Source organism: Carex rostrata, chromosome 12 (assembly GCF_964058835.1).
Source record: "Carex rostrata chromosome 12, lpCarRost1.2, whole genome shotgun sequence".
In the NCBI taxonomy this organism is placed as follows: domain Eukaryota; kingdom Viridiplantae; phylum Streptophyta; class Magnoliopsida; order Poales; family Cyperaceae; genus Carex; species Carex rostrata.
In genome coordinates, this window is record NC_135929.1 from 4,551,267 (window position 1) to 4,573,933 (window position 22,667).

Genomic DNA, 22,667 nt, shown 5'->3' on the forward strand with positions numbered 1-22,667 from the left:
TTATAGTTTCAATTGCTATTAAAATGGGAGTAATGTACTAACTGAAATGAGAAAAATTGCTATTAAAATGTGGTGTCAGTGTATTAAAATTACTTACTTCAGTAGCTTTTAGGTTGTTTGTTTTGTTTTAGTTTTGTATGTTTATGATTTTTATTAGAGAATGCTATGTTTTTTTATTCCTATATTCAATTTAGAAATAATATCTTTGATTTATATTCAGCGATATTTATTCTCTATTTTTTATGAAAAAAAATATTTTACTAAATTAGATTTTCTACTACATAATTTGCTCCCGTTACGGTGCACGGGCACGATTACTAGTATATTAATACAAAAGGAGCATTTGAGCAGTCTAGGGTTTTTCTTTTATTTTCCACGGCTTACCTCCTCTCTTTCACTCTCTTCGTCTTTTTCATTTCTCTCTTTCGCCTCTCTCTGCTTCACTCCGCTAGATCGCCGAGGCCACGACCACAGCCAGGAGATCTCCGCCACATTGTCAGATCGCCGCGGCTCCGCAGCTATTCACTCCGTTAGATCGCCGCCAGCAGCATATCCTCTCCTCCGCCCTATTAGTTTCAAGTGTTGAGTACACTGTACATCTTCTATTTTCTTCTAAGCTATATAAAAAATCGAATGCTTTTAGTTATACTCGGAACTATGAAAAGAAATGGCCGGAAAAGAAAGGTCTAAAACATTTTTAGTACAAATACTGATTCTAAACAATAAAGGAAAATTTTAATAATTGCCGTGACAGTTGGTAAATTCCTATTAACATTCAATATTAGTTTAACTATCAATAGATAAAAGGTAGATTACCTGAGAAGATTGTCGATTCAGGGCCGTTTATTCTCCGTGTAATTTTTACACAGCCACCTCCTCTTCAAGTAAGCTTTATTATTTTTCCAATAATTTTAACACTTTAAGAATTCAATTACTTATAATTAATATGTGTGCGGTGTGCCTAAAAGTCAAAAGCACAATGTTTAGAAAAATGTCAAACTGCTTTTAGCGGTTCAGTCTCTTGAGCAGATAGTTGTCTTTCCCAAATTAATGTTGTTTAGGGTAGATTAAATTAGTTTTGTAACTTTGAAGTCATCGGAGTTTTTGAACCTAAAATTATCCAATGCACTCTTTTTATGATGTTGGTATTTATTCATAAAATTCTGATTTTCCATATGCAGACAATACACCTTTATGAAGTTCCAATCAGTGACTATTTTACATCTTTTATAGGTAACTACTATATTCACTTGTCAGTTTACCACTGCAGTTATCATTTATGATATATTCCTGTTAATCTAATTTCTTTCGTTTGTTTTTCTGTCCCTCTTTCAAGAAAGTATAAGTGTGTTTGCTATAATTCTTATGTTGCATTGTTTGTATGCACAAGTGCTATAGGAACTTGGAGTCAAGAGGAGTGGGCCAAGAAGGTTTCTCAAGGTCTGATTTTAATTTTCTGATTTTAACATTGAAGCTTATTAATATATCATGGCTGAACTTTGTTTAGTTCTTAACTTATCATGGATTGTGTTTATGTTATCAAAGAAGTTCTGAACTTTTGCATAGTATTAATTTATGCTTAGGGCTGTGCTGCCATATCGTTTTGGATATATATTTTTTTAATATATGCTAAGTATTAATTTTTGCTTGTGTTGAATTGTTGCTTATACAAAAAATTATTGTTGGTTTGGTTGGGCATGGTAGGGCCGGGCCGGGTAAGGCAGCCCATGGGCATAGGCAGGCAGGCACGGGCAGGCCTGGGCCTGGATGAAAAGCCCATGGGCAGGCCGGGCCTAAATTTTCAAGCCCATCAGTTTGGGCCAGGCAGGCTGGCCATTGATTTTTAACAGGCAGGCCAGGCCTGGGCTTGGTATTATACCCGTGGGCTCGGCCCATTGCCATCCCTACCGGGACTGGAGCGAGCGACTCGTGAATTCTAAAACCGAAAAAAGAAAGAATGAATCTTATTTTTATTATATTATGTCGTAAGGTTCGTCGATCTCTTTTTCTTTTTCTCGTTCCCATCTTTTCCCTCCAATTTTTTCTCCATTTTTAGGGTTTCACTTTACCGATCTCCCTCCTCGCCTCTCTCCACCAATGGAGCAGGTCGCGGTTCCCTCAGAAACCTCGGTTCGTCGCCCGGTTTGTTTTTTTTTTCTCTCTTCTCGTTTCTCCTCCCTCTTATTTCGCAAAGTTTACTTGCTCCTTTTTGTGGCCATATTTTGTGAGTAGGAGGCTAAATATTTGTTCTAGTTAGATAAAATGAGGGATACAGAAAGCAAAACTGATATGTCTTGAATGGATGGTGCACAACTGAATCTTGTTTTAAAGTCATGCACAATTTAATGTTAGCGGATTTAATTGAGATGTAGTCGGGGCTCATTTTTTAAATTTTGGCTTACTGTGTCAACTGAAATTTCTTTTTTGGTGCTACAGAAGAGAGCTAGGGTTTTAGAGCAGGAAGAGGGAGCAGATCCAAGCAAGTCAACTGGATCACCAGATGACTTGTTCAATGATGATGATGATTTCTTGCCTAAAGCAAAAGCAAAGCGCAGGGTAGCAGCATCTCGTGCTGCAGGCTGGAGAGATGATCAGACATTGATAGGTTATCTTTCTATTGTTATTCAAAAGTTTGATAGAGTTGTTGGAGCAAATAAAAATACTTTAGCACTGGCTATTAGTTTTGGTTCTACTCTTGGATCCTTCCATAAATGATGAATTTTTACTTTATCATATCTTGAGTGATTAGTTAATATTAGTTTATGATTAGGAAAAAGATTGAAACATTGTTTTCTGTAACTGATAGAGCGGAACGTTTTACTGAAGACTTTTTTGAATGCTCAGAAACTAGTTAGTTCAAAATGTTCTGTTTTGGTAAAGTAATTTAGTAATGGTGGAGATATTTAAATTTGGCTAAGAAAATAAGATATTGTTATGTTGTTGGATACATGTTGGTAGGGGGCTGTCTACAGACAACTTAGATTTGTAAAAATATGCATCTGAATAAGAAAAGGGCATATATTATGACAAAAAAAATGAATTTCAGTTTCCAATGTGTTACACTTGTAGCTGACTGGTCTATACCGCACAATCTGAAATTGAATTCTTTGACCTGGAGTTTTAAGATTTCATAAGCCATTGTTTCAGGTGAAAATTAGGTGTTGATATTTGCTGATTGTAACATTGGTGTTGATATTTAATATTTTGATTGTAACCAATCTCTTTATTCATGCATGCAGATGTAATTAAATATAATGGGAAGCTAATTAATAGTGCGGTCAAAAGATGGGTTGAAAAATACGAGACAGATCCGAAATCTGCTTTTGTTGATCTCCTCATGATGATTTTCGAGGTAACACTTGGCATACTGATTTTACCCCTTTCCCATTGCAGTTAGAAGAGTTTCAAGTTTTATATAAAGTAATCTGTTTTACCATTTAAATTGATGTCAGGCCTGTGGTGCAAAGTACCGACTTTATCCGGAAATAATTGATGATACTAGTGTTGATGATGTTGTTATCGCTGTCGTTAATCTTGCCAGAAATGTATGTGTTTGTTTTTTTTTCTTATTAGAACATATCTTCTTTTTTTGTGCTAAACTTTTTCAACGAATTTTCTCAGGAATTGTATGAATCAGGAATTGATTTTGGCAAATATTATCTATGATTGCTCTCATTTGCAAATATACATATGGCTTCTCATATATGCAAGTTGCCACCAACACCCGGTCTTTTGGGTATATTTGATAATAGCAGTCAACCGTTAGACTAAGATAAAGGCAAAGATGTATTCCGTCAAATATTGGAAATTGTACTCTACTCCCTATAACATGAATTAGTTACACCATTATTCAATTTAAAAAAATCAAGCAATTGCATATCATGTTGCTAGATTTTTATGGAGTTCCTTTCGTTCACCTTCTTGCTTTACTTAACTTTTGTTTACATGGTTCCATGATAAAATCCAAAGATTTTGAATTTTAGTTGCACAAGGGAAAAATTCGGGTATTATTTAAAAATAACAATCTTATTATATATATATGCTTTCGGTAGCGCACTCCGGCCGGAGTGCTACCGATCCAAATTTCAAAAAACCGAATTCGAAACTTCGAACTAAGTAGCTTAGTAAATTGGTTATATATTGAACTTGAAGAATACCAATTTTTACTATTTTTGGAATTTTTTTACTATTTTTTATGATTTACGAAAGATGGCAAAAGATGGCCTAAAAACAATATTTTAGGCCATCTTTTGCCATCTTTCATAAATCATAAAAAATAGTAAAAATTGGTATTATGCAAGTTCAATATATAACCCAATAAACTGAGCTACTTAGTTCGAAGTTTCAAATTCATTTTTTTTTTAATTTGGATTGGTAGCACTTCGGCCGAAGTGCTACCGAAGGCATATTAGTCAATCTCTCTCTCTCTATATATATATAATAAGTCATTTTTGCGTATTCTACTTACATAAGCATATGAGAGCATATGCTTGCAAGTCATTTTTGTGTTTTCAATGTCCAAATTGTTGATCTAAAGCGTTCAACATGTTCTCCATATTAATATGTGTTTGGAAACGAAATTTTATATTTTTTGAAATTTTTTTTACTATTTTTTTAGAATTTTTTAAAACTGTGTTTTTAAATTTTTTTTTTACAATATAAAACCACTGTTTTGAAAAATTCTAAAAAAATAGTAAAAAATCCCAAAAAATGTAAAATTTGGTCTCCAAGCACTTTCTAATATGAAGAACATATTGAGTGTTTTAGATTTGACCATTTGGACATTAAAAATGCAAAAATGACTAATAAGCATATGCCCTCATATACTTATGTGAGTAGCCAACCTCTCTCTCTCTCTCTTTATATATATCTATCTTTACAATTATATTCAAATTTGGGAAAGTGTTTCTAGTTGTGTTACTTATTAAATCAGGGTGTGGCGGAAGATTATTACAACTCAAAACAGAAAGAGCTAAAAAATCTCAAGGAGAATCTAGGGGCATTCTGGGAAGCTCTGGTGCTAGAGTGTCAGGAAGGGCCTTTGTTTGACAAGGCACACTTTGAAAGATGCATGGACTATGTCATTGCATTGTCATGGTATGCACTCACCTTAATCATTTTTTTGTTTGGATTTATTAGCTCAAGTGGAATAAAGCTCAATCTGTCAATCTAAAACATGGCAATTTTGTATGCTACAATTTTTATTGATTACCTTCAATTTTTAGTTTGATTATTAGCTCAACGGGAAAAGGTTAACCTGCTCATCTGAAACATTTTTAGATTTCTTTAATATTTCTCCAAAAGCTTATCAAGTTGAATAAGATGTCTTGGTTTGCATTTTTTATCCTGCAATAAATTCTAAAAGAATAATCCACGTCAGATATTTTCAGTTTTGCAAAAAAAAAAAAAAAAAAGATGTGCCAAAGATATGTAAATTTGTATTGGTAATTTGGTACATCTATTTCTGCAACATTTCTTAGCTTAATAAAAGAGAATATATAAATAGGCACAGAGCCATAGTGTTCTTTTGGATTTGAAAATATAAATGATGGCAATCTCTTGAATTCTAATTCATGAACCCACTGATATCAAAATTGTAATCTAGGAATATACGAAACTAAATTTAATCTGACCATTTGGTGGTATGTGCATCTCATTATATATCTTTTACATCTGTTATTTTGGAATTATAATCTCTCCCTCTCTCTCTATCTCTGTCATTCTCATTCATAAGGTGCTCTTCATATCTTTCAGCACGCCTCCTAGGATTTACCGCCAGGTTGCCACGTTAATTGGGCTTCAAGTTGTGACAACATACATTTCAGTTGGGAAGACGCTAATCCAACAACGTGAGACAACTCAGCGTCAATTGAATGCTGAGAAGAAAAAGGGAAATGATGGGCCCCGTGTGGAGTCACTTAATAGAAGGCTGCAGGCCACCCATGAGAAGATAAATGCCTTGGAGGAGATGATGCGCAAAGTATTTACTGGGTAAGGATTTTACAGGGCAAGCTGATACAAGTCCTAGTTGGTACAATTCATAAGTATATGCCTCAAAGTTACTTTTTATTGACAAGACATGCTGATGACAAACACATTAGAACATTCTTTTTTAAAAATTGACTACCCCTTTTGCCCCTGAAGAAGGCCTTTATTCAAGTGTTGGGAGAGTGGATGTTGACAGGATTATTTCAGACATTTTCTTCTATAGAAGGGGTTCATTGTCTGTTTTTAATTTTTTTTTAGCACACACTTTGCTTTGAAGATTAGGTTTACTGTTTAGGGTTTAATTTTGGAATGCTCATTAGTTAGGGGCATACTATTATGTAAGTTTATAATTTGTTTCTTTTTGTCAGGTTATTGAAACAAGATGTAGAACATCTACTATCATGAAGTGTCATGATTTTATGTTGAAATACATCTTCTTAGAGAGCATTACTCGTACATTGCTGATTTTGTTTTTTTTATCAGGTTATTTATGCATAGATATCGAGATATTGAGCCTGAAATAAGGATGACATGCATCAGAGCTCTTGGTTTATGGATTGTCAACTACCCTTCACTCTTCTTGCAAGATTCATATTTAAAATATCTTGGTTGGACATTGAATGACAAGGTAATTATATGTCGTTATGAGAGGGTGCATGACTGGTAAAGAATGCATGTGCAGATTTATTCCTTTTCATGCTTTTACTTTTTTTATTTGATCCACAATGCATGGAAGTTTGTAGAACTCAAATCAACTCTAAGCTAGGTTGTGGGAGAGAGAAAGAGGAAAACCTTAACATTATCGTAGTCTTATACTAAAAAACAAAAAATACCAATAAATTGACACCAGCATTGAGGTGCAAGGTGCATAATGTTGGTACACTACCAGTGCTGTCCATGATCAGGGGACGGCCTGTTCCTCAACCTCCTAGCTTTCAGCTGAAAACGGAGAAATTATGTAATATCATTAATTCTGTACTGCTTTGACATATGTGGACCTTATCTCAACTAATTTATTTGAAATTGTCATTATGCTTCTCATATTATGCATGATGCTTAGTGGAACTAACTACGCTCATGTTATGCTGTTTCCTTTTGTAGAATGCCTTGGTCAGGAAAACCTCAGTTCTTGCGTTGCAGAGCATTTACGAGACTGATGACAATATACCGTCTCTCAGTCTCTTTACAGACCGGTTTAGCAAAAGGATGCTTCAGATGGCTGATGACATCGACATTTCGGTGGCGGTGTCAGCAATTGGCCTTCTAAAGCTGCTTCTGAGGTACATACTGTTATTATCTCCTTAATCGAGTTTCTTTTACTAAATTATCTGCTTCTGAGGTACACACACACACACACACACACATATTTATGTATATATACATGTGTGTATGTGCGTGCGCAGGGGGGGGGGGGTGTTGTTGGTATATGCCAAGTAAGGCAGCATATCGCCGATACCTACTGGCATATGGTTCTTTTGTTTTGCTTATCCATCTATCAATGGAAGTGATATTGGCTCCCAAATGTAGGCATAGCCAAGTTGCGCCAAGTAATCTTCCACTTTATGTGTACTTGGCGCAGTATACTCTTTTGATATAATATATACCATTCTGACACAGTTTACATCCTTTATATATATAACAATATTTTCTGAACCAATAGACAGTCCTCATTGCTTGTTGATGACATTAGTAACTTTGGTGTAGGCATCAACTATTGACTGATGATGAGCTGGGCCCCTTATATGATCTGCTTATAGACGAGCCTCCTATGATCAGGCGTGCTATTGGAGAGTTGGTGTATGATCACCTAATTGCACAAAATATCAAGAGTTCTCAAGCTGTATCAAGAGGTTAATTGTTCTTTTCGTGCAAGCACATATGTCTTTGTGTGTTCATGCTTCTGCACCATTTCTAGTGTTTTGGTTAGCTTAGTTGTCTGTGCTATAATAGTTTCCCGGTTGATTTATTTATGCTTGCTTAGTTAGGATTTTGAAACAAGAGTTATGTTACATTATGGTTTGATTAAGTGCTCAAACTGAGAATTTTTGTATTTCAGATGGTGATGGTGAGCCGTCGGAAGTTCATATTGGTCGGCTTTTACAAATTCTGAGGGAATTTTCTGATGATCCAGTTCTAAGTGCTTACGTAATAGATGACATTTGGGACGATATGAAGGCCGTCAAAGTGCGCTTCTTTATTACTATTTTCCTTTCTTTTCTCTGATCTATCCATCTCCTTTATGATAAGAAAAAAAAAATTATCAGCAAATAAATAGGCTCATTGTATGTGCATTTGCTTATCTTTGGGATGGTACCATGGGGGTAGTAGGTTTCTACTTTCTAGTGTTTTGATCTTTTGATTCTTTTCTCTTTGCTTAAGCAATATGAAAGGATCTTTGTAATTCTATGTGACCTGGCCTTCAATCTTTCTGTCAAACGTTGAGCCTGTGAATGTTTTCATTAAAAAGTTGCATTCCTATTTATTTTTGTCTTGTACAGTATCGTTGTTTACATAATTGATTTTTAGACTTGGACCAAGTTCAGTATCTTCTATACATATTGCTGGTGTTTTTACAGGTCACAGTACTTCCATACATATTGGTAGTCACTTTGTTTCAGCATGTAAGTGTAAGTGTAACTGATATTGACATCGCATACCATGGTTTACTTCATCTAAAGAAACCTTGGTCTTGTTTATTTTAGGACTGGAAGTGTATAATTTCTATCCTCAATGATGATGAAGGACTTCCTGACACTGATGGTACCAACCTAGTCCGGCTTCTGAATGCATCTGCCAAAAAGGCAGTTGGAGAGAGAATTGTACCAGCCATTGACAACAGAAAGCAGTACCTAACCAAGGCTCAAAAGGTGAACACAATTGTCCTTAGCCTTTGTTTTGTGCTTTATCTTATTTTACTGTAATTGTTATTGCTTAAAATGCATTAAATGAATTTCAAATGTTTAAATAGGCAATAGGGGTAGTGATAGAGCATTTTCATAGCAGTGGTGAATAGTGGCTCTATGCTGTTGTTTGGTAGGCAAATGTGTTTCTTAACCATTTTTCTACAGTATGTTATAGATTTTAAAATGTTAATTAAAAGTGCTGCATAATTGAACCTTAATGGGTAAATCCCCACTGGACATCAAATGTTAGTAGAATCACAGCATTTGCCACGTCAAAGATGCAATGCACTACAGGTGTGGTTTCTCATTGAACCACTGACAAATTCATTGGAAATTTGGATGGAGGAAAGGTCAAACTCAAAAATGGAAGGTGGATGAAAACCCTTCACATTATCATGGAAACAGCAAATGAACTAGTTTAGTACAACAGAGTCAACTTCTTATTGTCCTTTAATTCAACAGTTCAACTGGTACAAAAAATCATTTCACTAATTATTCCTGTCATGGCTGTTACATATGTTAAGTGCCAATTTTCCTTGATTATCATATTCTGCACCAGTTGTACCATCTAGCCTTATTGTAGACCTAGTTTTATTAGGGGCATGATCCACAAATTTTTCCTATTCTTTCCTAATGTACCGTATTTGATCATTTTAGCTCAATTTGCTCTTCATAGAAGAAATAAAACATAGTTGTGTTAATTTTTTCTCCAACGAAAGCTAGTCTTAATGCATTAGATGATGTGCTAATTGTAGGAAGCATTAGAGAACAATAGAAAAGAAATAACCTCAGCCATGTTGAAGAGTTATCCACAGCTCCTGGGCAAGTACGTGGCCGACAAAGCCAAGGTTTCACCTCTGATCGATATGCTTCCTTTGTTGAAGCTAGAGATGTATTCTTTCAAGAGACAGGAACAGGCGAGCATTTCATTTCTCAATCTATTTAGTGGAAGTTGATGAAATTGTTGACAGGTTAGGAAGTGATCAACTGGTTAGTTTAGGCTTAAATCTCGATTGTGTTGTGAACTTGACCTTATGGACAATTTTGATACGCAATTGTTTTAGTATTTTATTGGTTAGCTCATGTATCTTCAATTCTACCCTTTTTAATTTTGCTTTTGCATCTTCGTACCAGTATTATGTATACAGCTGAAATGGTTAGGTGACTGTTCAGTCACTTAAGACGGTACAGGTGTGTTGGTCACATTTGTAGTTTTGTCTTAGGACTTTCGTCGTCCATATTTGAGCTTTTGATGTTAAGCAGTCTAATAAAACCAACTCCAGAATAATAAAGGGTTCTGGAATTGAGGAAACCAGTAGCTCAGTTCAGTACCAAGGGCCAGTTCAAATCCTTGATCTAATCATCAATTTAAATGACCTTATTTTGTGATTTGACTTTTCAGAATTTCAAGGCAGTTATGGATTTGATATCTGATGCGTTCTTCAAGCACAGTGAAAAGGCTACCCTGAGGTCTTGCATCAAAGCAATTGTATTCTGTTCAACTGAAGGTCCTGCTGACCTACAAGACTATGCACAAAGCAAACTAAATGATTTAGAAAGTGAACTCGTTTCAAAACTGAAGAATGCCATAAAGGAAGTTGAGGTATATGGATATATACTTGTCAAATATTTTTGTAACTATGATCGGGAATTATATGAGGCAAAGCATAATTGAGCCTGTATTAGCCAGTTTTTTCAAAGCAACATGACACTTGATCTTAGAGGAAAAGGAGTGGTTTGGGATTGTAGTGTTATGCAGGGGATGTTGAGGGGTGTGTATTTGGTTTGAAAAGAAAAAATATTAAGTAAAACTGCGTATTTCCCCTTTTTGAAGTTGAATTATCAGGGATTAATCAGGTGTAATTTAGCTTTTGACACTGGACATGACTGATCACCATTTCTGAATCTTGTAGCCAGTCTCGGTTTTCTAGCAGTGGACATACATAAAGTAGGGTTCGACTTGGATATAATTTTTTAACTTTTATCTGAACTAACAATATTTGAATGGAATAATTCAGGATTTGTTAGGTGTAATTGAGCTTTACACATCAAATGATGGTCCAAAAAGTTGGTAGATACTTGGTGTTGTTGTACTGTTACCTGACTATTGCAGCTTTAATATCTGCAACAGTCATTTGGTTCCAAGCTGTGAACATACAGAAACGCAAGTATGATACTTGTCATTAAACAGCTGCTGTTTTTCTTCGTTGTGGTTATTTATTTTTTTAGGCAGGAGATGATGAATATTCACTTTTGGTAAATCTTAAGCGACTTTACGAGCTTCAGCTGACAAAGCCTGTGTCAAGCGATGGTTTATTTGAGGATATGGCGGGCATCCTTGGTAGTTTACCTGAGATGGAAAATGAGGTACTATGTTATATGTTACAAGCAATCTTCTCAACTTTTAACAATAGATATGCATGTTGCCATAAAGAAATCCTTAATACATCCTTTTATCTGTATATAGAGTTTATAATTGATTTTGTGAAACATTTAAAAAAATTGGATTTTGATAAATTATTTCAAACTTCATTATTTGCTTTGCCTAACTAAGAACCCCTAATGCAGGTAAAGAGCTTTCTTCTCCTCAACATGCATCTTAGTGTTTTGTGGTCTCTTCATACCATTGATGGGGAGAACCCTGATGAAACATCCATGGAGACTCTTCTGAGCAAGAGAAATACACTGTTTCATCAGCTATATTCCTTCACCGAGACCCTCCTAGATGCTCAGTCTGAGGGAAGAAGCACAAGTGTGCTCTCTTGTCGGGTATGTTCCAAAACATTATTTGTAACAAACAGGTCTGGTATTTTACCTTAGCTGAATCAAAGTGCTGATGTATGATAGTTTTTATTTAAATCTTTTGAGTTTGGGGGCAATGTTATTATATTATGGACGCTCTTCCTGATGCATTGCTTTGGGGCCAATTTCATCATCATTATTTTCTTCGCCATTTTATTCAATAAAAAACTTGATATAAATTACTTAGATATCTGAGGTTTTTGACTGATTGTATAGTCTCTCCTTTCAGAAGCACTACATGCTTTTTCAACAAGTAAGAAACATCCTGTCCCAAGCCAGGATAAAGGAGGAGGGTCGTGAAATGAAACCCATAGTTGTGATTGGGTTTCATTTCTAGCCTACGCTTACTTGTTTGGGACTAAAGGCTTGATTGTTGTTGTTGGATTTTGAGATCCTCAACAGATATTACAAAAGGATAGAAGTTGTATATAATATCAAAAGGCAGTGCTTTGTATTTTACATTCTCTCATCATAATTTACTGATGGGTATTTTTGGTTGTGTTCTGTAGGTGTGCATCATTACTGCTGAGATTTGGTGTTACTTCAAGAACGAAAAGTTCTTTTCAACAAAACTGCAATGTTTGGGTTATGTACCGGATCTACCTATTGTTCAAAACTTTTGGAAGCTCTGCGAAGGACAGCTAACTATATCAGGTAACTCATAGCTATTGCCATAGAGGCATTTTTACAGAAATCTTTATTTCTGTTATTGCCAGAACCATCTGGTATTATGCAAATTTATAGTTTATTAGAACTAAAACCATGGACCATCTGTTGCAAAAGTTTATTGAATGCACATCCTTGTTGCTACAATGCCATGTTTATGGTTTAGATCAGTTCAAAGTTCTGATTTTTAATAAGAAGAGGGTTTTTTTTATTCTTCAAAAAATATTGTGGTGTGTTTAGTAGAATATCTTCATATTTTCTGTCGCTAAGGTATATTTAAAAGTTTCAGATGAAACAGAGGATGAAGAGGCTAATCAAGAATATATTGAAGAGACCAATAGAGATGCTGTCATGATAGCAGCTGCTAAATTAGTTGCTACTAACACTATCCCAAAGGTTTGATAGCTGTACAGATACACCATTTTTATTATGATTATTGATGTGTATTTCAGTTAAGTTGTTCTACTAAGTTTGTGCATAAGAGTAGAAGTATATCCATAAATTTGACATTATTCCATGACTCTTGACACTTGTTCCTTTTAGGTGTGAAATAGTATTCATGACAATAGTTTTTGTTGAGGTATCTATATAATGTCGTACTTTTATGTTATCGTACAGGGGTATCTTGGTCCAGAGATAATTTCACATATCACGCTTCATGGTGTTAGCACCACTGAGATAATTAAGCACTTGATCACTTCTTTGAAGAAAACATCTACTGAAGAAATACCTTTCATATTTCTTGAGGCCCTTAAACTGGTACTTTCTACCTGCCTCTTCTGTGGTTGTGTGTGTGCGTGCACTGTGTGCTTGTGTGTAGGGACAGGAATATTCAAAGTTGTTCTGACCTCCGAAATACTCTTTTAACATATTTTTTGTAAGGCTATTAGAAGATGGACTCAGGACTCCTACCATGTACAAAGTTCTGAAAACCTGAGAGGGTTTGCTCTGGTGGTGTACTAGTCGTACTGTTATAGAATATATGGAACAGAAATTCTGTTGGGTTACTAGCCACCAATTGTACTAGTACTGAACCTAACTACAGACTACAGTATGACCACTAAAGATTGCAATTTTTGACATCAAAAGTACTATTGATTTCCTATGGGAAACTGAATGAAAAGAGCATAGATTTTCCTGGGGGGGGGGGGGGGGCAACTATGCTGCTATTTGCTATTTCAGGCTCTTCATGTAATATTTAATTAAAACAGGGGATACTAACACTGAGCTACCACTTCCTATTAAACAGGCATACCACCGATACATGACCAGTGTTTTAAAAGGGAACCAACTAGAAATAGGCAAGTCTCTCTCTGATTGCAAGGAGCTTGCCTCAAGGCTGTCTGGCACATTTGTAGGTGCAGCCGTAAACAAACATAAGTCGGAGATTATAAAGATCGTGAAGGATGGTGTTGAATTTGCCTTCTCTGACGCCCCATACCTTCTTATATTTCTTGAGGTGGCTCTAATACCTTTTGTCTCAAAGCTTCCTTCAGCTGATGTTCTTGATATGTATGTTTGCTTTCCTTTATTACTTTCACAATCCTCTTCTCCTTCAGAGCTACTAAAATAAGCAATTTTCCAATTTAATGTCCTTTTGCAGTCTACGTTCACCTGATATACTTAACAAGCATGCTATTATCTTATATTAATATACTTTGAAGATAGTAATCCATCTATGGCCCTCCAAAATGTGACAGGTCTTGTAAGCCCCATCATATCTTAATTCTTCATAGTCATTAATTGCCTCTCCTATCTTATCTAAATAGAGGATGATGTTGAGAAACAACGGGTTTAGTAAAGAGTTCTCATGTGTTAGGTTATGCACACTGTTTTTTTTTTAAATTTGAGTAATAAAATTTCTTGTTGTGTAGAACAGACATGGTTATTTTGAAGCTCTTGACTTGAATGGAATTTGAGGTGTTTTTAAGGGCTAAAGAATTCTATTGAAGTAATGTGAGCTAAATATAGGCAAAAGGAGGCCTGTTTATGAAAGTGTAGCGTCTCTGAGCAGGCTATATATGTTATGATTCAATTAATTTTTCTTTTTCTTTTATTTATTTTGTTATATTTCTATTTTGTGTAGATTGAAGGATTTAGAAAAGAGAATCGAAAATGTTAACATGAACGAAAATTTCGCTTGGAATCCATGCAGCAACTTTGTTGCATTTTTGCGTGAGAAGTATGCCAAGAATGAGACTGTACCTGGTTTGTTTCTTTTCTTTCCATCATTTTTTTTACCATGGAAAAAGTTCCATATGCCCACACCAAAAAGGTTTTGTTTCTGTGGTGAAGTTCCATATACCACACTACTGCACCTTTTTCTTCACTATTTTTGATAAATTTTGAACTTGCATCCAGATGAAGAGGAAAAGCCTGTGAGGCGCAGAGGCCGGCCTTGAAAGGTTAGAGATGTTCCACCTGCAAAGAAGCTGTTTGAAGAGCCTGGTGCGTCAAGCGAAGAGGAAGTGGATCCCGTCAGTGGCTCAGATAATGAGGCAAGATATGGGCACGAGGATGATGATGAGGCTTACCAGCCCCTTATCAACACCATCAGATCTGTGGCCAAGCTGCGCGGCATGCGGGTCCAGCACCAGCAGAGTGGTAGTCAGCCCAGCTCTTCTAGAAAATCAGGTGCAACTTCTGTGTTTTTTTCCTCTCTTTTTTGGCAATTAATATTCAATAAATTTGTCTTACTCGCAACCTGCATTTCTTGATGGACTGGTTCCATATCAGCAGGAATAAATTTGGTATAGACCACTCATCTGATGCAGCTTTTCATAGTTGATACTTTGTATATATCATATTTTATTGGTTCAACATATTTGCTCTCTAGTAAGTTCATGTAAAGGAGCATAGTAAAGGAGGAAAACATTTCTATCTCTGATTATTTTGTTCTCAATTTTTTTACTCAGGAAGCAATGCTTAAGTGATTAATGTGGAGACCATTGCAGCCTGTGCCACATATATAGAGAACTGACTGGATGTAAAGCATTATTAATGATGTTTCTTATGAATCTGTTTGCTTTTCAATAATTTCGAGTATTTTGACAACAATTTTAGAAAAAAAAAAACATGTTTTGTAGTCTGTACAGATAATTAAGGGGTTAGCTTCCAATATGTCGTTTTTTGTTGTGGTTCCAATGGATCTCAAATTAGATAACTTAAAATGTCCTTGATGGGACACGTGGAGTAACCTATGCACAGCTGTTTGATTTCTAAGAGGCTTTGCTTATATTGCTTATCACGAGCTTTTCCTTTCAGGGAAGAGCATGTAATACAGTGAGAGTATTATAATTGGGTTAAGTCGCTTTAAAATTGTATGCCTTTCAATTTATTATCTACGAAATTCAGCATAGTATTAGTATGTTTTATATTATTTTACGAAATTGAGCAATTTGCTAAAATAAAAAAATTGAGTCGTGAACATATTAATTATTAAAGGTGTTCGTTGTTCATGGTACAAGCGACGCAACTACTTTATGCCCCATACTTGTCACTAAGTATACTAGATTGACAAGGTAGTGTTAGTATTTTATTAGGTTGACCCTGAAATACTATATGCCTCATATTGACAATTATGGACAAGTAAATATTTTCTGCACATGCCTGAAGCATAAATTGTAATATCTCCACAACTTTGTGATGGTTGATGCAATTTCACAGAAATACTTTCTGCATATTAAAATACTGTATACTTCAGAAATTTCTATTCTAATGATTGATACATTTCACTAATTTAACAACACAATTTAATTTAGTTTAGATCTAAGATCTAGAAATTACATGAGAAAAGTGGATGGCGTTTGGTCGATCAACTTACCAGTGTATTAATAGTCTTCTGACTATTGATCCCAACGATTTTTTATTTGGGAATGGCTGGATGCCGACACCTCATAACTTTTGAACATCGAAAATGACAATCAAGAAAAATTCGGTGATATTCGGCTATGAATTGTGCATTTATGCCTTAAATAGATTAAAAAGGTGTCTTTCTGCTTTACAATCACATTTACTCAACATGTTATTCGTTCTATAAATTGATTAAAAATACTGGTTGACACAGTTTGACCAGATATGATAAGGTCGTAAAATGATTACTGCATTCTCGCTATGAACTGACCAACAATGCAATTATGTCCATTACAACAATTAAAAAACAACTTTGATTTAGAAATAATATAAGCGCATTAAATCAACTATATTAGCAATAATATTATATGAGTTAGCAGATTATATATTTCGATCAACAAGAAAAAGGGGCACATATAGTTGTCTAAAGAAAAAGTAAATGATTACTAAAAAAACTTGTTAAACCATGCACCCAACCATAATCATATATGATACAAACATAAATTAAAAAATTGGAGTTTGAAAAAAGGAGGCAGGTTATGGGCAAGGATTAGGATACCTCACATGTACTTCATTTATCTCTAAAATTATATCTGTTGTCAGACGTATATTAATTGCTTCAATTACCTCTTGAAGTTGCCATAACTTAGTTGCTCCAAAGATCACACTTGCAACTATAGGATGATTCAACACAAATGCTATCAAAATTGAAAAAAAGATGCAAGGTAAAAGAATGACACCTCTTTGATAATAACTCTTATCTAGCTGAAGGTGGTGGTAGTAAAAAAAAAAACATTCTATCATGTCGGTTAATAGTTATTGACTTGAAACTAAGTTCTAACCATTCATCTGAAACTAAGGTGGGGGTCATTTAATATATATATATTTTTTATCTTGACGATCTTGACAATCTTCAAATTTAGCATAAAATAGAGATTCAACATCATAGACATGATCTAATATCCACGTATCATATCTAAAACATACGATGAGATTTTATATTTGTTTCACCATACATCAAGTGACTTGAAATTTCAATGGCCAAGATTAGCGATCATTGATGCATCACCGAGAAATACTTAAATTGCATGAAATTTATTTGTTAGGCTATCTACATGTCTAATAACATACCTATAAATTTAATTTTCAATTTTGTTTGAATTTTTTTTTTTTGAAAATCTGTTGTTACGATTGTCAAAATAACCATTGTCAAGTGATCTCTCCTCATGAAATATATATAATAGAGTAGAACTAGGGTGTTCTTAAGCTCACCAAAGTTTTGGTGAGCTTAACTCTAAAACTCATCAAATCGATTTCAAATGACGAATCCGAACCGTTGAAACCCGCCTACCTTATGTGTGATGCATCTACATACGAAATTTTTAAACATTCGAATTAATTTAGTATAAAGTCAAGCGGTCAAAAAACGTTCAAAAAATGAATGCACTAAAATTAATTTATTAACCTTCTAATTTTGACCGCTTGACTTTATACTAAATTAATTCGAATATTAAAAAATTTCACATGTAGATGCATCACACGTAAGGTATGCGGGATTCAATGGTTCGGATTCGTCATTTGAAATCGATTTGATAAGTTTTAGAGTTAAGCTCACCAAAACTTTGGTGAGCTTAAGAGCACCCTAGTTTTACTCTATATAATATGGAAACATAAACAGCAGTGTGTAAGGGGTGAATGTACCAATTGCAAGAGAAGCAGGAGAGATGCCATAATTCTCAGCAATTCTCACATATTCCTACAACATATAGGCATTTTTGTTTAACTTACAAGTATGCAATCCAAATTTTGGCAAGACTAGCATTTTCTTCCCAAATACAGTTAAAAAAATTTATAGCTAAAAGCTAATTATGATGCATGTGGATTTCCAACAACCTTTATCTAATGGGGACCAATTTGGTGCAAATTTGGAAGTCACAAGGTCCAAACGAGAACTTGGCAACTCTGTATGACATTAGAAACAGTGATCATTTTTGAACCATTTGTGTAATTACCCATATAAGAAAATTTCCCACCACAAACTCTCAAAGTTCAAGTAAGAGCAACAAAATAGCCCCACTATGCAAAATTTGAACTCACCAGAGCAGCAGCTTTAACTACAGAATTTGAAAGCTTGTATCTTGATTCACCTTCTGAATATCTTCCTGTAGAAGGTAACAAGTATTATTAATGTCCAGCAATTTTCTTCAACGGGAAAAAAGATAAATAAAAATTTGGTACGTAATGTAATTGACCTCTGAAAATATTCAACCGTGCATCAGAGGGGGCCCCACCAGAGGAGACGTATTTACCTGAAAGAATTCCCATAGCCATCGGGCTGTATGCCAACAAGCTTACCCTGAATTCGTTGATTTCTTTTACTTCTTTCATAGTATTTGAACTTGAGGATGGATCCTATGCGCCTATGTTTTTGGCGCCCCATTATGACTACAAATATCTTTTTGTTTTTCACTAATTATTCAAAATCAAAATTCCAAACAAGAAATGAGAACTATTGATATTATTTTATTTCTAAAGTAAATGGAGTTTTTGTTCTATCCAAAAAAAAAAATCAATCATTATTGTGACTATTACACCAATAATTATTCCACCTTTTGATCTTGTACAAAATGAACACTAAAATTAACAATTTATGGCGTGATTGATTACTTTAAGATTTTTTTTTTCACATTTATCATTTGAAAATTGGATTTTGAATTATTAATGGAAAAAAAGAGAGCTGCAGTCGTGATTGGGCACGAAGGACATGGACTAGTTGGTCACATAAAAAGGTATAATGTAATACCGCTCTTTTTCTTCCTTTGTCCTATGGTTTAATTGTACAAGTACAAATCACACGGAAACAGATGAAACACAGGTCAATTGTATCCTAAGAGAGGCAGATTCACAAATCACACTAGAGAATTAGTTAAGCAGCGCTGGATTAAACTGAAGCCTAATTGGACAGACAACTAATGCTTAGTTAATTCATGTCAGTGCTTTAATAAGGCTTAACCGCATTAATATGGTGGATGTAAGAATGATATCACATACCTCTCATGGTGACAACATTCAGCTAATCCAGAATCAAAATTTCGGCATAACAAGTTATATGCATTCTGCAAGGATATAGGTTACAATCACCAAACTTGTGAAAGGTTGAGAACTCAAAATGCAAATTTACAAAATACCTGGATAGTTAGTATTTTTTGGTTGAGGTGTGAATTCCTAGCAACTTGAAGGAACTTCATCAGCCCATATGCTGTTTCATTGCTAAGGCCAACATATCTGATCTAGCAGTCACATTACCGAAGAAAAATATATATTCGTCAGAACCATGACATTTTTCGGATTTTTGATGGCTTTTTGAAATACAAATAAAACATATATAAGGTTTCTACAGAAATAAATACACCCAAATTACAAAAGAAGTAAATTTGCTAATGCAGCATACCTTACCATTATCTATAGCTTTTTGAAGAGCATTCAACTGTTCTTCCATAGGTGCAGAGGTGTATTGTTTAGAAAGGTCATACTCTATCTCTCCAAACATAGGAACGTACCTTTAGAATACAAGTTTTATTGATATAAATGCTGTGAAAAAATAATGTCAAATGTTCCAAGATGCTTTAAATTTGTGTCATAGAGAAGAGAAACATACTAACCTATCTGGCCAATGGATCTGGTAAAGGTCGATGTAATCAGTGCTTAATCTAAGCAAACTGCATCAATGTTTGAAGAATAGGGTAGCAACATATATTGTGTTTGCATGCATTTAATTAATGAAGAAAATGAGACGGGAGTGTTACCTGGAATCAATTGCGGCCAAAATATTTTTAGAATCTAGTGAATGTGGGCCCCCTCTAATCCATGTCATTTGTCCAGATGGCCCCGCAACCTACATTGTAGTAAGTTTTAATTACAATAACTAAACTTTTATCTTTTAGTTGCATAAGAATAAGCCCAATACGATGTGAGTCGCATTGCATAACTAAACCTTTATCTTTAGTTTTAATTGCAGTAACCTTGGTAGCTAAGATAACACGGTCGCGTGGAATCTTTTGATCTTTGATCCAGCGGCCGAGATATTCCTCACTCCTCCCATGAGTAGCTCTACATTGTGGAACCGGATACCTTCCAACACACAAAGAAAAAGAGGAAACATTAAAACGAAAATAAAAATTAAAGGTTTACCTGAAACAAAAAAAAGAAAAAAAAGATTATGCATCAATAACCTACATTTCAGCAGTATCAAAGAAATTGATGCCGGCACGAAAGGCTTCATTGAGAAGGCTCAGTGACTGAGGGAAAGTATTTTGTTCACCAAATGTCATCGTTCCTACACATGCACACGAGGTTACTGGGTGAGAGACCTGAGGGTTGCGGGTTAAGGTGTGATAGCACGCACGTATAATCCGGGCCTAATTTGATATGCGAACAAGGTGTTTGAGGAAATGCTCCAATGACAGTCTCTTGTGAGTCTTGTCTTGTCTATAACGAAAATGGAGCAGTGTGTGTGTGTGTGTGTGTGTGTGTGTGTGTGTGTGAGAAAGAGAGAGAGAGAGCCAGAGAGGGAGGTACCAATTACCAAAGCAGAGCCTGGAGACAGAGAGGTCGCTGGCAAGCTGAAATAAGGGGACTGGCATCTCTCACTTTTTCTTCTTTCTTCTTTTTTCTTCCCTTTCCCTTGCTTTCTTTCTCCTTTTGTTTTGGATTTATTTTTATGTAATTGCGTTATCCTATGATTCTCTGAATTCTCTGGGACTGGGACTCTCAGATGTGTGGGTCCCACTGTCAGAGTCCGTGCCTTTGGTATTCTTCTACAGAACTCTCGCAGGCCCAATCAATTCCCAGCCCGTATTAGACCCAAAATAGCCTTTTGAAAACAAGTGAGAGGGGAACCAGTTAGAAGTTAGAACAGTTACTCGTCATCCATATATTTTATAAAATTAATTATTCTAGTTCTACTTCACTATGAGTTTGAGACTGGACTGCTCATGCATTTTCATATTGCTCTCTTCGTCCCAAACCTCTATGGATTTATACGGTCCGGTTCATGGTCCGATTCGATCCAGTCCGGCCCCCACAAGTCTAGATGATCTGAATATTTTTTTTTAAGTAATTCGTTTTTTTTTAAAGTAATTTGATTAAGGGGTCCGACTCCGATCGAGTAGGTATATAGGAGGTCCGGGGAGTTGGGAATTCAAATCCCATGAAGGAACCTAGTTTTTTAGTATAGGGGGGTAAAGTCGAGGGTAAGGGGGTTGTGGGGTCTAGACGGTAAAGGGGGTTAGGACGGGTATAAGGGGGTACAGAGGATTAATGTTAAGAAAATGTCTGTATAGGGGGTACACACGGTAAAGGGGGTTAGGACGGGTATAGGGGGTAAAGGGGGTTAGGACGAAAATAAATCTGTTGAAATTCTTGGGGGATTACAGGATCCTGAAATCTCAATCTGAACCGTTAGGGTTTCTCGAGATTTGTGCATGAAAATTTACTTTTTTTCGAGATCTGTGCACAAAATATTTGAAGGGTTCAGACTGGCATTTCAGGGTCCTGTAATCCCTTTCGGAATTTCAGCAGATTCGGACTCGGTTAGGACGGTAAAGGGGGTTAGACCAGGTTTACCATTAATGGCATGAAGTTCTTCAATAACAAAAGCGATAATACCGATATACTATTAAAAAAATGAATTTGTTTCATAATGTGGTACCCACAATTCAACGCGTTATATATATTTAGCCACGTTTTAGATATTTTTAAAATGCACACAATCATGGTAATCATATATGATATATAGTTTAAAAGTCAAGTCTTTTGGATGAATGGTTGTACTTAATTAAAGGTACAAGCGAAGCAGCTTGTATTTTTGTATGACAAAAAAGAATATTGAAATCTTGAGGATTTGTATGTAGGGGTGTTCAAACGGTCGGTTCAGTTTAAACCGAACTAAAATAATCAAACTGAACTTAAAACCGAAGTTTGAAAATCCAACCGAACCGACCGAACTAAAATAGCAAACCGAATTAAAACCGAACCATTTAAACCGATTTAAACTTCGGTTTGATCGGTTGAACCGAATTTTCTCAAAAATCAAAACTCAATATACCTATACATTCATAATTTCGGTTTGATTGGTTGAACCGAGGATTAATGAACCAAAATAATACTCGAAGTCTCGACCTATCAATAAAATCGGTCGGTTCGGTTTAATCGGTTTTGAAAAATCAAAACCGAACCGAACCAATTCAACCGAACCATTTAAACCGAATCTTACCGGTTCGGTTCAAAACCAAATAAACCGAACCATTTGAACACCCCTATTTGTATGGAGGAGCCTATAGATGGTACCGCTATGTTTTGAAAGGAACGAGTAACAAAAATCAAAAGGACAGGACGTGGTACCAATGCTTGGAGTCTAGCTAGCTTGATTGTCTTTTTAATAGAAATTGTGCAATA

The 22,667-nt window shown here is 35.3% G+C and overlaps 2 protein-coding genes across 3 annotated transcripts; one reads left to right on the forward strand and one right to left on the reverse strand.

Annotated features, from left to right (window-relative positions):
- Positions 1–1,160: 1,160 nt before the first annotated feature.
- Positions 1,161–15,455, forward strand: LOC144562771 (sister-chromatid cohesion protein 3-like). Of its 2 annotated transcripts, XM_078312043.1 has the most exons (24): positions 1,161–1,233; positions 1,399–1,440; positions 2,057–2,142; positions 2,437–2,605; positions 3,240–3,352; positions 3,453–3,545; positions 4,934–5,097; positions 5,755–5,991; positions 6,472–6,616; positions 7,090–7,268; positions 7,693–7,838; positions 8,045–8,172; positions 8,691–8,855; positions 9,647–9,808; positions 10,294–10,494; positions 11,121–11,258; positions 11,460–11,660; positions 12,203–12,347; positions 12,649–12,755; positions 12,978–13,118; positions 13,609–13,871; positions 14,446–14,567; positions 14,721–14,993; positions 15,275–15,455. In XM_078312043.1, the coding sequence occupies exons 1-23, from the start codon at positions 1,176–1,178 to the stop codon at positions 14,759–14,761; spliced, it is 3,246 nt and encodes a 1,081-aa protein (XP_078168169.1). In that variant the 5' UTR covers positions 1,161–1,175; the 3' UTR covers positions 14,762–14,993; positions 15,275–15,455. The 2 variants fall into 2 exon arrangements, with proteins under 2 accessions (XP_078168169.1, XP_078168170.1); XM_078312044.1 differs by lacking the exons at positions 1,161–1,233; positions 1,399–1,440 and having other exon boundaries at positions 2,022–2,130.
- A 1,087-nt stretch (positions 15,456–16,542) lies between these two features.
- LOC144563075 (uncharacterized) lies at positions 16,543–20,952 on the reverse strand. The gene is made up of 12 exons (XM_078312447.1): positions 20,797–20,952; positions 20,448–20,547; positions 20,234–20,342; positions 20,018–20,106; positions 19,874–19,930; positions 19,663–19,771; positions 19,400–19,501; positions 19,263–19,327; positions 18,464–18,567; positions 18,309–18,373; positions 17,913–17,967; positions 16,543–16,909 (listed from the first exon to the last, which is right to left on the reverse strand). Exons 1-12 carry the CDS (start codon positions 20,852–20,854, stop codon positions 16,749–16,751), a joined length of 1,074 nt encoding a protein of 357 aa, XP_078168573.1. The 5' UTR covers positions 20,855–20,952; the 3' UTR covers positions 16,543–16,748.
- Between the last annotated feature and the right edge of the window lie 1,715 nt (positions 20,953–22,667).